The sequence below is a fragment of the Oreochromis aureus genome, linkage group 6 (genome assembly GCF_013358895.1).
Source record: "Oreochromis aureus strain Israel breed Guangdong linkage group 6, ZZ_aureus, whole genome shotgun sequence".
Lineage (NCBI taxonomy): Eukaryota > Metazoa > Chordata > Actinopteri > Cichliformes > Cichlidae > Oreochromis > Oreochromis aureus.
Window position 1 is genome coordinate 18681622 of NC_052947.1, and position 15464 is coordinate 18697085.

At 39.8% G+C, this 15464-nt stretch overlaps 1 protein-coding gene and 1 pseudogene across 1 annotated transcript; one reads left to right on the forward strand and one right to left on the reverse strand.

The window, feature by feature from the left end:
• The first annotated feature begins 2866 nt into the window (after nucleotides 1–2866).
• LOC120440547 lies at nucleotides 2867–3767 on the forward strand (annotated as a pseudogene).
• A 3269-nt stretch (nucleotides 3768–7036) lies between these two features.
• LOC120440546 (paramyosin-like) lies at nucleotides 7037–9410 on the reverse strand. The gene has a single exon (XM_039613231.1). The coding sequence runs from the start codon at nucleotides 9311–9313 to the stop codon at nucleotides 7082–7084; it is 2232 nt and encodes a 743-aa protein (XP_039469165.1). The 5' UTR covers nucleotides 9314–9410; the 3' UTR covers nucleotides 7037–7081.
• Between the last annotated feature and the right edge of the window lie 6054 nt (nucleotides 9411–15464).

The window sequence follows — 15464 nt, forward strand, 5'->3', positions numbered from 1 at the left end:
ATTTTATCTTCATTTAATGTTTGAATGCCCTTTAGCATCAATTTATTAACTGACTGACTCATGTATCTTTATTTAATTCATTTCTTTCCACTTGGTTAGCTCTTATGAAATCTTTAACAGAGTACTGTATTATGTTTTGATCTAAACTATGAGCTGTTGTCTCGTTAAAGCATTTTCCCACTATGAAGAATGATGAAAGACGAGTGAAGATAGCTGGCAAAGATCATTTTAACAGCAAGGCTATAAACTGGAGAGATTATATCTCTCGGCTGGCCTGGGAACGCCTTGGTGTTCCCCCGGACAAGCTGGAGGAGGCGGCTGGGGAGAGGGAGGTCTGGGCTTCTCTGCTTGGGCTGGTGCCCCCGCGACACGGCCCCGGATAAGTGGAAGATCAGACTGGTGCACTCCTCAGAAGGTTTGCACCTTATGGATACTTGGCACCATCTTGTGGACGCTGAAAGGAACATAATTTCTGCAAAATGAGGCTGTCTTTGCGACTGTAAGATAGTCTGTTGACATCACTTTCACACATTGTGTGCATTCTGAGCTTGTCACAGATTTGGAGTTTAAACAATGAGTCCAAAATAAACGGGTGTGTCGGTTAATATCTGTAAAAATGTACAGGATGTGGATGGGGAAGTTTTTGTATACCTCTCTTTTACACTTGAGCTGAAGTGTGTGCATCACTCGTGTCATTCCTGCAACATTTGACATTTATGAAATGTGTGACTCCCCATAAACAGTGTGGCAGTGGTCTGATGATTTAGGAGCAAAGTGTGTGACAGTCAATGCTCCTTTGTGTTTCTCGCTCTTGAAATTTTTTGCAGCTTTGCTGAGATCAAATTTCCACAGAGGATTTTAAAGTGCTCTGCACTGCCCCCTTAACCTTTAGTGAAGCTGCGATTTAAGACCAAGGAAATCGTTCTTAGCTTAGAATAACAATTTGATCTCTCACACTTTCACTTAGTATGTTTCCCATCCTCACTGTTAGCACTGATATGGTGGGAAGCTTGTTTCTAAAAGATGAAGTGAATGTTTGCAAGCTGTTTACTTAAAATGTTATTATCATTGTTGTTGTTATTATTATTATTATAAGTAGTAGTAGTAGTAGTACACTTAATTATCTATCCATCCATCCATCCATCCATTCGCTTCTGCTTATCCTTTCCAGGGTCGCGGGGGGCGCTGGAGCCTATCCCAGCTGTCATAGGGCGAGAGGTGGGGTACACCCTGGACAGGTCGCCAGTCTGTCGCAGGGCCAACACACAGGGACAGACAACCATTCACGCTCACATTCACTCACACATTCACACCTAGTGACAATTTGGATTATCCAATTAACCTATCCCCCCCTTAATTATGTTATCATTATTATTATCAAGGTAGTCATGTGAATATGACTATTCTTATCAGCTACCTAAAACATCAAACTTTTTTTCAGTCATTGTACTAACTTCATTCTGATCTCTGCTGACTCTCTGACCTTGGTATTTGCCACTCAACCCTCCACACCTCACTGTAGCACTTTATATGCAGTATGTCACCAACAGAAAAAATATTTGACAGATATTTCACTTCTTTTTCATGGAGCTTCTATAGTGCCTCTATGGACTAATATTATGTTTTCATTTTGTAATACAGTGCAGCCAAACTACCTTATATCAATTTATTTGACTTTTCAGATCACAGCAGGTTTTCTGCTCTGATGATCATTGAAAATAAGGACTTTTAGTCTCAAAAGTAATATATCATCAATATATATCTATATATGTATCTGGCAGTTTGTAGTCACATAATGTAAATTATGTGAAGGTGGAGGATGGTGGAACTAACCATTGTGCCTTTAAAACCTAAAAGAAAAAGTTTGGTTCCCTAAATAAAAATAGTGGGGCCCTCTCTGAGCCTCCATTATTTTTTGGAAAGAGTCCTATGATTAATAAACACTGAGTCACCTTTACAGGCTGCACAACAAAGTTAAAGATATTTGTTTTGCAGTGTTTGAGTGGACTCATTGCTTTATAGCCACACTACATGGGAAAAAGGACTAAGCCATTTGTTAAACACATCAGCTGAGTGGAGTTTTCAGCTCCAGCTGCTGTTCAAACTGAAGAACTACAGATGAAGCATCAGACAACGCACCATGTTCACGGGTCTATGTGCTTTGGTCTGTTTGCTTTAACAACAACAAACGTGGATGTGGAAGCATAGTAGTATATATATATATATATATATATATATATATATATATATATATATATATATATATATATATATATATATATATATATATATATATATATATATATATATATATATATATATATACCACAGAGTAATAGTAAGTCAGTAGTTAGTCCTGGACAACTGGATCAAGCATTCTGATTGGCCCATAAAATTTAGACTCGTTTGATTGGTGGATTTGTTTTCAGCAAACAGGTGGTTCAGATCTGGCCATTTGGAGTCAGTTGATGACTTTTAGAATCTTCTTTTCTGACTGGATCATTAAAACCTTCAGCATTGATCTTTCTGTAGTGGATTCTCACACATTTCAGTGATTTGGTGGTTAAAAGAATATGAACTTTTAATATTCATTCAGATGTTTTCTGACTCTAAATTTTCTTTTGTCATTTCTCAGGTTAACAAAAGTTGAACTTACACATTTAAATGAGCCGTGTTGCTAAAAAGGCCAATTAACATATTGTTGTTGACAATGTTGACTAGATTTAGCACTTTGTTTTAGTATTGTCACTTTTTAAGAATAAATCAACTGACATAGTGCAAGTGCAGATGAAAATCTGTTGACTCATATTTCCACACCACTGTCCCTGACAGCTGCTGTTTGAACGCATTTACTTAAAAAGCTCCTTCTCATGTTTCCTTCTCAGAGTATGACCATGCAATGTCATAACTGTGCTTTTTTGACCAGCTCTGGCCACATCCTGGGTAGTGGAGTGGGAGATGAGATCGACCACACTGAGTGTGTGATCTGCATTAACGACGCTCCTACGACGGGGTATGAATCTGATGTTGGGAGCCACTCCAGTGTGTCCTATGTGTTCCGAAACCCCAATGAGTTCCTACGACGTACAGACAGCCACTCTGTGATCATCTTCTGGGGACCTCCGTACAAGATAAGAAAAGATCCCAAAGCAGCCTTTTATGGATCACTCCAGAGAGTCAGCATGACCTACAGAAACATCTCCTATTTGACTGTCACCCCTAGCAAGATGCTCACATTTGATGATCTTTTCCTAAGAGAGACAGGATATGACCGGTGAGTATCAAGTGTGCTGACAAAATGTCTTTTCTTATTCTTCTTGTTGAATTATATCACATTCATATATCACTTTTCTCCTGCTCAGAGACCAGTCTCACTCGTAGCTGAGTACAGGCTGGTTCACAATGGTCATAGCCATTGAGATATGTGATAACATCAAAGCATATGGGATGGTTCCACCCAATCACTGTGGGTGAGTATAACATTAAGACTCATGCTGTCCTTTTACAAAACTTCAACCCATTATTAAAACTCACAGACATGTTAAAAACCATTTCACCAGAAATGTCTTTTATTTCCCATAAGAACGCCCAGAATCAAGAAGGTGCGATACCACTACTATGATCGCTGGTGGGTTAATGAATGTGCAACATACTTCCAGTATGAGAACAGGCTAAATCAGGGCCAACATCATTTTATTACAGAGAAACGTGTGTTTGCACGCTGGGCAAAACAGTACAACATCACCTTCACTCATCCCAGATGGTAAAAAGAAGAAGACGATGTAAAGGATTTCATTGGTGTTTCATCAGTGCTGATGCTTTGAATGGCTCAATGTGGGGGAAAAAAAGAAGTACAACTCACTATCATTTCTATTAAGAGCTCCAGTAGATTTTGTTAATGTACAGGCTGTGATCAGCTGGCCTGTTGCTCTGTGTGGATTTATACACCTGACTTCAACCAGATGTAAGCAGATGTTTCATTAGTTGTCCTGGCTGATTTCCATCCTGTCCATACTGTTTACTAGACAACCACTGCGCACTAGTCACACACTCATCTTTACTTTAATTCCATCACAGTACAGCAAACCAACCGGTTTGTGGCATCACCTGGCGATTGATAAACGAATAGGATTGCCTGTGACGTGTTACTGTTTTGGTTCAAATCAGTTTGATGTTTGAAGGCTCGCAGTGACGAGCTAATAGCTTCCCTCATATGCCTTAAATCAAAAATAACAAGCCTGCTTTTAAAATGTAAGGAGTACAAAGTGCAGATACTTGTTTAAGAATTTAGGGAATATAAGTAAAAAGTTGTCAGAAAAAATGACTACTTCACTGAAGTACAGGTACCTGAAAAGTTCTACTTAAGTACAGTAAGAAAGTATTAGTACTTAATTACTTCCCACCTCTGCCGACATATGGCACTTTTCTAGTCTCACCCTGCTTTTAACTACTAGTCACATTTTAACAATACATTCATGCAGCATTTGCTTGAGTTTAACAAGTCTGTGATCAGACTGTCCAAAGCAGGGTTTCTTGGGACTGAGACAATAGTAGCTGACTTTGGTGGGACTTTGATGTGGTATGCTTCTGATTAATTGACCTGAGCATCTGTCTCACTTCATTCTCATTAGAGTGGGTCCAACAAATATCAAACGTCCACATGTAAACGCTCTTATCTACAGTCACTGTGACGACTGTATTGAAAAATCAAATAATTTTCATTACTGATTAAGTTTTTAGTTCCACACTTATTTAATGGCGTTTTCTGTTCATAAAACACAACACAGTTTTACTCAGAGGACAAAGTGACAGCTTCACATTGCTGGTGGTTTCCTGCAATTTGAAAGTCCCAGGGGCAGGTGGTCTTAAACTTTTAATCAGGAATGTATGCATTGTTTATATGAAGGATAGTGGGACAGACACTTATCACGGCACTCAGAGCAGGACAGTCAGGAAAGGATGTCTTATTATTATGGCATGACTGACATTCTTGCAGGTAGTGGAAGTTGGGGGGGTCCAAGGGTGAGCCGAGTTGTGTAGTTTTCTTTGTGTGCGAGTGTATAAAGGAACGTGCAGCCCCACATTCCTTTTACAGACTGCATGAATGAATGCACTCTCTCTTATGTGTACATGAAATAAAACCTCACCAATGGTTTGCCTTTTATTAAGGAAATTTTCACGACACTATCCAGATCAAAGTATTTGGCTTGCTGCAACAAAGCATGGCGGTATGAAAATTATTATCTGTAATTGCAATCAGAAGATAATTTTCCTTAGAAAACCTTTGGAGTCAAATGTGGCACAAAATTGAAATACCTGATGTGAAAATTTGTATTCTACTAAATGTATTTTTTGTTTTTGTTTTTTACACTCCAGGGACCACAAAGGTTCGTGATATTCATATTTGCTGCCATCTTCTTCCTGATGGGACTCTTCATTTCATGTGGCTTCAATGACACAATCTATCCTCCCTTCCATGTGGACGTAAATTACATGATTAAACACACAAATCTGAAGAAATGGTCTGGAAGAGACAGCTATGTTTCAGTTCAGGGGAAAGAGGTAGGTTGCACACAAACAGCCAAACATTACAACTGTAACTGTAAAATTACAACTGTAAGAAAGTCAGGTAATCCCTCTTTAGTCTGTATGATGCGATGTCCGTGTTTTTCAAAAACAATTTCACTTTTTGATTTGTCTGCTGATTGAAGCGTTTCTGGATCATGTTCACTTATGGTTTCTTCTTGGCATGACTTGAAGCTTTTTGTTTGTATTTGTTGATGGCACAATGAACTGTGATCACAGAGAGTGATTTAGGTGTGTGTTGAGTCCATGCAGTCATTTCAAGACAGAATCATCCCCATTTTTAATGCAGTGCCACTCGAGGGTCATCTATAGATTTTTTTTTATTTTTTAACCCAAATGTAAATAAAATCTGTGCTTTTCATCAGTCTAAATAATGCATGTTATGCAGGTGTTTCTCCTATGTTAAACATCTGCTGAAATTTTGTCCTCATACATAAGAGAAATATAACTCTGTGTTTTTTGTCTATGCATTTCTTTATTGGGTGAGTCAAACCAGCAGATCACGACAGATACTGCTAAAATATAAAACATAAATATGCCGCCCCACCAACACACACAGCTATTACCCGTTTGTTGTTTTTATTCTTAAGATGAATTATTCTTGAATGAAGAGACACTGATTTGACACAAGTAAAAATATGGTTGATTGTGTTTATTGTTAGTTAAGAATAAGTTAAGTGAGGGTGAAAAAAGAAAAAAAAAGGATGAAGAAGGGAGGGGAGAAAGAAAAATGGAGAGTGATGGAGAGAGGTGGTACGAGAGAAAGGGAGAAGAGGGGAGGTGAAAAGAAAGGGATAGAAAGGAGGAGAGAAAACCCCAACAATCCCCTCTGAGCAAGCACTCGGCGACGGTGGATAGGAAAAACTCCCTTTAAAGGAAGAAACCTATTGCAGAACCAGGCTCAGGGAGGGTCATCTGCCTTGACTAGTTGGGGGGTGAGGGAGGGAGAAAGAAAACGGAGAGTGATGGAGAGAGGTGGTACGAGAGAAAGGGAGAAGAGGGGAGGTGAAAAGAAAGGGATAGAAAGGAGGAGAGAAAACCCCAACAATCCCCTCTGAGCAAGCACTCGGCGACGGTGGATAGGAAAAACTCCCTTTAAAGGAAGAAACCTATTGCAGAACCAGGCTCAGGGAGGGTCATCTGCCTTGACTAGTTGGGGGGTGAGGGAGGGAGAAAGAAAACGGAGAGTGATGGAGAGAGGTGGTACGAGAGAAAGGGAGAAGAGGGAGGTGAAAAGAAAGGGATAGAAAGGAGGAGAGAAACCCCAACAATCCCTCTGAGCAAGCACTCGGCGACGGTGGATAGGAAAAACTCCCTTTAAAGGAAGAAACCTATTGCAGAACCAGGCTCAGGGAGGGTCATCTGCCTTGACTAGTTGGGGGGTGAGGGAGGGGAGAAAGGAAAAAATGGAGAATGATGGAGAGGTGGAAGGAGAGAAAGGGCAAGAGGGAGGTAGAGGGGTGAGGAGATAGAAAAGCGGTGGAGGAAAACCAGGCTACACCACCTTATGATCAAGTGAGGAAGCAGGAGGGTCCCTCCTCCTGAAAAACCAGAAGCGTTTCTTCTTCTTTTTCAGGCACTGTTCCTGGAGCTCTTTTTTCTGTAGGATGAGGGTCTTCAGGTCTTCAGTTGTTACTGTAATTTCCTCCTCAAGTTTCTTGCATTTTTTCTCCAGTTCTTCTAATTGTGCTTGTTTTTCTTCAAGCTTTTCTTTCAGATCTTTAGATTTTGCCTCCTGTATTAGCTTTTCCTCATGCATGTCTGTATTCCTCTGTTGTACTTTGTTGTACATGTCTTCTAACTCCTCATTTCTGCTCTGGATTTCTTGAAGCATACACTTCAGGTCATTATGCGCTTTCTCCAGTTCTTGCTCTTGAACCTGCATGTCATTGTTTTTGCACTCCAACTTGTTATTAAGTTCCTTGAGCTCTGCGTTCTTTCTCAGCATGTCATTGATCTTATACTGCATGCCTGAGAATTGTTTTTTCAGTTTTCCCCTTTCTCCTTCTAGTTCAATGGTTTTCTCCCTCATTTCATTATGACATGCGTGTATTTCTAGACTTTTCCTTTGTAAGTCTTGGAGAATAAGTTGTGTCTTTTCCTGCATTTTTTCCTGTTGCTCTTTTTCCTGAAGAAGCTCTTGGTTTTTCTCCAATGCTTCATCAAGCTGTACTTGCAGCTGCTGATTCAGGTTGACAGCGTGTTCGAGATTCCCATGGGTCTCCAGACTAACAGCTTGTGCTTGTTGAAGCTGGCAGGACATTGTTCTTAACTCATGGATGTTCTGCTTCTTTTCTGTCGTCAGGCGTACAATCCGCTGCTTAGCTTGATTAAACATTACTCCCCAGCCCTCATTTATGATGTCCACGTTGGGCTGCTTCTGTTGGTTCACGAGCATTTCCTTGTGCCTTTCTTCCAAGTCTTTATTTCGGCCTTCCAGTTCTCTGTATTCAGTTTCCAGTTGTTTCTTCTCATGAACCACTTGTGCATTTCTGTGCAGTGTTTCATTAATCTTTACTTGCAAGACTTCCTTTTGTTTCTTCATGTTGTAAAGTTTCCATGCCATCTCTTTCTCCTTTATGTCTTGCTGTTTCTTCTCTTGAAGAAGCTCTTGGTTTTTCTCCAATGCTTCATCAAGCTGTACTTGCAGCTGCTGATTCAGGTTGACAGCGTGTTCGAGATTCCCATGGGTCTCCAGACTAACAGCTTGTGCTTGTTGAAGCTGGCAGGACATTGTTCTTAACTCATGGATGTTCTGCTTCTTTTCTGTCATCAGGCGTACAATCCGCTGCTTAGCTTGATTAAACATTACTCCCCAGCCCTCATTTATGATGTCCACGTTGGGCTGCTTCTGTTGGTTCACGAGCATTTCCTTGTGCCTTTCTTCCAAGTCTTTATTTCGGCCTTCCAGTTCTCTGTATTCAGTTTCCAGTTTTTTCTTCTCATGAACCACTTGTGCATTTCTGTGCAGTACTTCATTAATCTCTACTTGCAAGACTTCCTTTTGTTTCGTCATGTTGTGAAGTTTGCATTCCATCTCTTTCTCCTTTATGTCTTGCTGTTTCTTCTCTTGAAGAAACTTTTCGTTTTTCTCCAATGCTTCATCAAGCTGTACTTGCAGCTGCTGATTCAGGTTGACAGCGTGTTCGAGATTCCCATGGGTCTCCAGACTAACAGCTTGTGCTTGTTGAAGCTGCCAGGACATTGTTCTTAACTCATGGATGTTCTGCTTCTTTTCTGTCATCAGGCGTACAATCCGCTGCTTAGCTTGATTAAACATTACTCCCCAGCCCTCATTTATGATGTCCACGTTGGGCTGCTTCTGTTGGTTCATGAGCAATTCCTTGTGCCTTTCTTCCAAGTCTTTATTTCGGGCCTCCAGTTCTCTGTATTTAGTGTCCAGTTGTTTATTCTCATGAACCATTTCTGCATTTCTGTGCAGTGCTTCATTAAGCTTTACTTGCAAGACTTGTTGGTTCTTGACAAATCCATTGTGCCTTTCTTCCAGCTGTTTATTTTGGGTCTCCATTTGTCTGCACTGCTCTTCAAGTTGAATCTTTTCTGCTTGGATTTGTTTAATCCTGTCCTCTAGATTTTGGTTTACCTGCCTACTTTCAGCGGATGCCCTTCGGACGGGTAAAACGTCATTTGGGGAATTTGGCTGTGCAACCTCGAGAGGACAGCCAGCGTAAGCTTGTGGTTTTTTGCTGTGTTTTCTTTCAGACATGTTGATGTTGAAGTCTTGATAAAAGGACTGTGTAAAAGAGCCAACTGTTTCAAAATGTTTCAAAGGCGTACGTTTGAATGCTGCGAACCCGAGTGCTGCAAATACACGGACTAAAAGTTTAGGATTGCACCCCTATTTAAGCCTTTTGGATCAAAGGCATATACGTGCCTTTGATCTGAAAGAACCATCGTAGTATGATGTCATAGGAATTAGGCTGTCACATGACATATATGAATGAGGATTCTTTTTTAGTCTGAATGCTGATTAAGCATCCACAGTATTGTTCTTTAAATCTTTATTAGTGTGAATGCTTGAAGTATTGTTCTTCGAATCTTTATTATTATTTTTCCGTACGTTTTTTGGACTCTATCTCCTTCAAAACCGTTCAACTTACAAAAACCATTCAAACACCATTAGATTCCTCTTCTTTTGGACATGTGTGCTTGTATTTTTCTCATTTTTAACATTTATATTTTTAAATTTATTCAACTTTTTCAACAAAATTTCCCATGTATTTCAATGGGGAGATCCTTCAAATTCTCCTTCAACTTACTCCTCTTTCAACTGTATCTACTTCCACATACGTTGACATAGAGCCACCATTCAAACTTTAAAACGAAGCCAAGACGTTCAACTATTCAACTTGTATTTATCTTTTCAATATCTATTATACTTTTTCTTCAGTTCCAGTTTAAGTTTCATGATGTTTTTCATCCGTTTCAGAGTTTATAATGGGTGTGTATGGGATGGAATGTTGGGGCTAGAGTGAGACAGCTCAACTGCTAGAGTGAGAGGAGGGGGGGAATTAATCTTAAAATCTTTTCTTAAAACTGCTGCTGTGTCCACAATGTTCGCTCTACAGCCATCATTTTACCCTCAAAACGTAGCCATCGCTGTCCTCTTTCATCCAATGTGTTTATTATTGTAATAGGTGTTATGGTTCTTTCATAAATGTCACCAATGCACAGCCTCCTCCCTCCAACTCTTCCATAGACTCCAATGTTAAAATGGCTCAGAAGGTTTGTCTGAAAATCAGAAGTACAGGCTGTCTTAACACTGTCACCACATCCATATAATAAACTCCACAGGCATGAAAATTGAGAATTCAGTAGTCTAGACATTGCTGCCGCTCACTGTGAAAGAATTTTGTCAATACGACTTGTACTTTTCATTTGGGAGCGATTTGTTTCGGGCTGACTTTTCTGTTCATTTTAAGCAGCAAAAGTGAGGCGCATGTCTGTGTGCGTGTGTATGGAGCCATTGGGTGCAGTCACTATAGCAACCAGGCTCACACCTGCCTGCCTAATGAGCTCTGTCTCTCACTCTGCCAAGATTCATCTTAAACACTTCTCTTTCAACTGCTGCTGTGTCCACAGTGTTTGCTCTACAGCCATCATTTTACCCTCAAAACGTAGCCATTGTTCTTCTCTTTCCAACACCATGTCTTTCAAAGCTCAGACATTTAAACTTTTTAAACTGTGTGGATCCAAGTGGAGGGATCACATTTTAGTCATTCAGTGATTTAAAGAATATGAACTTTTAATATTCATTCAGATGTTTTCTGACTCTAAATTTTCTTTTCTCATTTCTTAGGTTTTTCTAATTTACATTTAAAACTTTTTCAGCTATTTTCCAACTTCTTCTGTGTGGATGTCAGCTTTTAGCAGTTCAGCACTTTTTTTTTCAGGCGAAAACTTCTGTATTTTTCATATCATTCAAAATTTTTAACTTAAATTCAGCAATTAATTCATTTCAGTGCATACATTCAGATTCAAGCATTCACACTGCAGTTTCTTCAGAAAATGCACTTTCTAGTTTTTTCTATATTATTTTAATCTTTGTGTGATTGCAGCATACAGCCCACACAAAGCTTTAACGAGTGGCTTTTACATGTAAACAGTGCTCCAAGTAGCACTTAGCTAGATGGCAGCAGTGTGACTCCTCGATCACAGCCTTTGGCCAGTCTAGTGTTTGTTTCGGTGATTTCAACATTCTGATATCCAGATAAGTCATATACCTTTCACAGAATAGCCGCCGCATGACTACATGATTTCCCTAATCCGGCGATACAGGAACAGCCGACTGTCTCCACACTTAGCATTACCCATGCTAAGTGTTTAGCTTGACTAACGCTCTGGCTCGGCTCTACAGCTCCTTTAAGAAAAATAAAGTCGCCTTTTTTATTGAGCAGTGTTTATCAATTTTGTTGCTGTGCACGTAATTATGCGCCTCAGTGCTCTTGTAATTACCCAATTCCTCACCATAAATGCCTTCGGAAAATACGAGGTAATTAAAAATGTCGATGTAGCTAACATCGGGCCATAGTTTCATGTCATCTACCCAGTCTGTGAGAAGTGATGGGTGAGGAACTGCTACTGAACTGTCCTCGCCGCTTTTTAAAACAGCTGAAAGAAACTGCAGCGAGAAAAAACTTTATCGACAGTGAAGGCAGATTCAATCAGTGTGCCAGGTGTTATTTCAGAGCCTAAAAACAAAAGAAGAAATTATTTCATTTGCAACTGCAACTGCTGTATCTGCAGCTGTGAGTGCTGTAACAACTGTAAGTGCTGTTCATACTGGAAGTGCTGTATCAGCAGGAAAACTGATGATTCTGGAACTCCAATAGAGAAGAAAGAAAACAAAGAAAAATACAGATTTGTGTTCCAAATCTGCATGGAAGAACTGGTTAAGCGAGTGGTCAGGCAAAGTCATCAGTTGGGAAGAGGTTGAAGCCATCTACAAGAGGCTTACCAACAAAGTCAGGGCTGAAATCAAGGATCAATTTGATGAAATCCCCTTAAACAGGTTCAAAAACCTCCACAAGATGATTTTCAGAGCCCTGTGTAAAAAGTGGAAGAGTACAGAAACAGTTCTGCTATTCATGGAATTAAATCTGTCAGCTGTTGACACCATAATTGTGAAAACTTTCATAGAGGAGACAGCCAAACTATCCAAGAGACCAAGTTGCATACGTCAGTTTTTTTCATCTGTCGGCCGACTGTTTTGCCTCAGTCTGTGCTGCATGCAGAATTCCAACACAGTTGACTCCGACATGGAAGATCAAATCACTGTACCAGCTGTTATTTTAGAGGGTAAAGAAAATGCAACGCCCCTGACGCCCTATGATGAATACAGAAGAAAAAATTCATAATCACACTTGTAACTGCTGTATTGACAGGAAAAACATTTTAATACAAAATCACAAAACAACACAAAAAGATGGACCCGGAACTCCAATAGACAACAAAGAAAACAGAAAAAAATGCAGATTTTTGTTGGAAATGTGTATGGAAGAACTGGTTATGCGAGTGGTAAAAAAAAATCGCAGTCATCAGTCAGGAAGAAGTTGTAGCCATCTCCACGAGGCTTACCAACAAGATCTGGGCTGAAATCAATGATCAATTTGATGAAATTCTTTTAATGAAGGCTATTAAGCATCAACAATCATGTCGGACGGATTCCGTAGAACAGAGCCATTGGTGTTCAGTGGAAACATTGCTGAGAAATGGCGTGTGTTCGAGCAAGAATATGACATATTCATAGCTGCTGCCCATTCCAATAAGGATGCCCGAACTAGAGTGTTCATCCTGCTAAACCTGGTCGGCTCTGAAGCCATCAAGTGGGAGTGCACCTTCGTTTACACACCCACTGTGTACGGGGGGGAAGGAGAACACAGACAAGTAGTGACCGGAGCAGAATTAAGAGAAGACCCGGAATGTCTCAACTGTGTAATCCTCAAACTAACATAACTATTGAAAGGCACAAGTTTAACACCAGAAACCAACGACCAGATGAAACAATAGAGTCTTACGTGAGTGACTTGAAAAAGGCAGGCAGTTGCAGATTTGTCCCATAATGCATTGAGTTTTTCCTTTTCAGTCACCTTTTTCACTCACTATGTGTAAATAGACCTCTCTGCATTGAATGGTACTTGTTATTAATCTCTGTCTCTCTTCCACAGCATGTCTTCTGTCCTGTCTTCCTTCTCTCACCCCAACCGGTCGCAGCAGATGGCCACCCCTCCCTCAGCCTGGTTCTGCCGGAGGTTTCTTCCTGTTAAAAGGGAGTTTTTCCTTCCCACTGTCGCCAAAGTGCTTGCTCATAGGGGATCATTTGATTGTTGGGTTTTTGTAGGGTCTACCTGCCACGTGTCCAACCACAAAGTCCTCCAAAGCCCACCAACTGTTTACTCCTCTTTCATCCGGAAGATGACTCTGCAGCATCAGGAGCAAGTCGGTGAGATTGTGCAATAGTTTTTTCCCCCAAGTAGTCCAGCTCCTGAACACCATGCTGCCCTCCTCCACACTGGACACAGGATAATTCAATGCTGTTTGTCTTCATCAGCTCAGTCCTTGTCCTATGTATGAAAACATCCCATCACAACCAAAGGAGGAGGATGAAGTCCACTACAGCCGAGTCCACTTCAGAAAAAGGCATGTGGTTCCTCTTTATTCCACCGTACAGTCAAATCATCCTAGAAAACAGGAGTGTTCTCATTATGCTGCTGTCAGCTTCAGCTCTGACGGAGCATCTGGTGTCACTCCAGCAGACACAGACTTACAGACTTACTCTACTGTGAAACTTTGAGAGAGATAGTGTGTTCAACAACTGCTTATCCAGTTCAGGGTTGTCATGACAGGGTACAACCTGAAGAGGTCACCAGAAACTCAGCCAACCTAATCAGAAGAAAAACGGTCAGTTGTTGACAGTTAGAATGAATGATGTGTACAGCCTTACTGTGTCACTCTCTCTCTGTCTCGCATTATTTGCTATTTCTCTAGTCTATTTATTAGAAGACTAGAAGTAGATTACATTTATTACTTTTATCTCTCTTCTGGCAGTGAGTACAAAAACACATTTGAATGTTCTTGATGAGTATGAATCCAACAAGTAGAGCTCCACAAATTAGATTTGATCCTTCCTCTGAAGTCTGAGTTTAATTTCTTCATTTCTTTTTCTACCACAAGACACACCTTCTGTGTCCTTTTTTAACAACATACAAAAAAACACAATAAATATATCTATCAGTGACTCAATTATGTGATGTTAAGTCATATTGAATATTTGTTGTTCAAAATGCTTTTCATTGTATGTTTATTATCCTAATAATTGTCTCATAAGCAATGACTTCAGTGTTATTGCTGCATAAGTTACTAACAGGAAATGCACTGTTAGTAAAATATATTTTCAATTGTTTTGCTGTGATAAGATTTTTAAACTTCATTAAAGTACAAAACTATGATTATCTTATTAGAAAAGAAGATTGAAATAGTATAGATATGTTAAGTGTTTGGTAATGAAATGTTATTTTGAAGAGTTCAGTGGTAATAAACCAAGATGCACATTTTAAACTAACTAGTTTAATTTTACATTAACAATCAATAAGCAAACAGAGTTATGAACATTTTTACTGTTTTAGTGAAGCTGCAAATGAGACATCTGCCACCAAAGCAGAATTCAACTCAGTGTTGCAGATACAGCAGATTCCACAAATTCATGCTCTATAAGGAGCAACCATTTGGAAAAATTGAAGATAATTAATTTAGAAAATAATTCAGCTATTTGGCAAATAGTCTCCTATGACCCATCACGGCAGAACAAAAAGCCATTGGTGACAGGATTTAAGGTAGGACCCAGAGTCTAGATGCTGGTGATGATGAAGAGGAGGCTTAGATGGAACTCTAGGTGACATGGGGGAGGTGGAGATGAAGAAGAAGTGGGTTACACGAAAGAGAGTCTGCAAGGGAGAATGAGATTTAAAGTGTGAATTTGCATGCTCTGTCTACCTTTCACATTGCTGCTGGAACACCTGAATTTCATAATTGCAGTGTAAATGTGTGGTTAAACTTCTTTACACACGACCGAATGGGTTTTGCTGGTCCGACCCACTTAAGGATAAAGTCCTCCTACTGCAATAAGTGAAAAGAAAAGAAAGAAATTTGTCAGCACTTTGGGTTCAACTTGTAAGAAATATTTAAAATTACACAAAATTTTGTTTTATTTTTATTGTAATTTTATTGTAATTATTAGCACATTATTGTAGTTTATGTCAACCCTGCACTGCCACAACACTTAACACACACTAACAAAACATTGTTGTATGGCACCGTCTATTACACTTGCAAATAAATATCAATGTATTCATTTGAAT

Coding starts and splice junctions, on each gene's coding strand:
- LOC120440546 (XM_039613231.1), bottom strand. CDS start 9,313: ATGTCTGAAAGAAAACACAGCAAAAAACCACAAGCTTACGCTGGCTGT.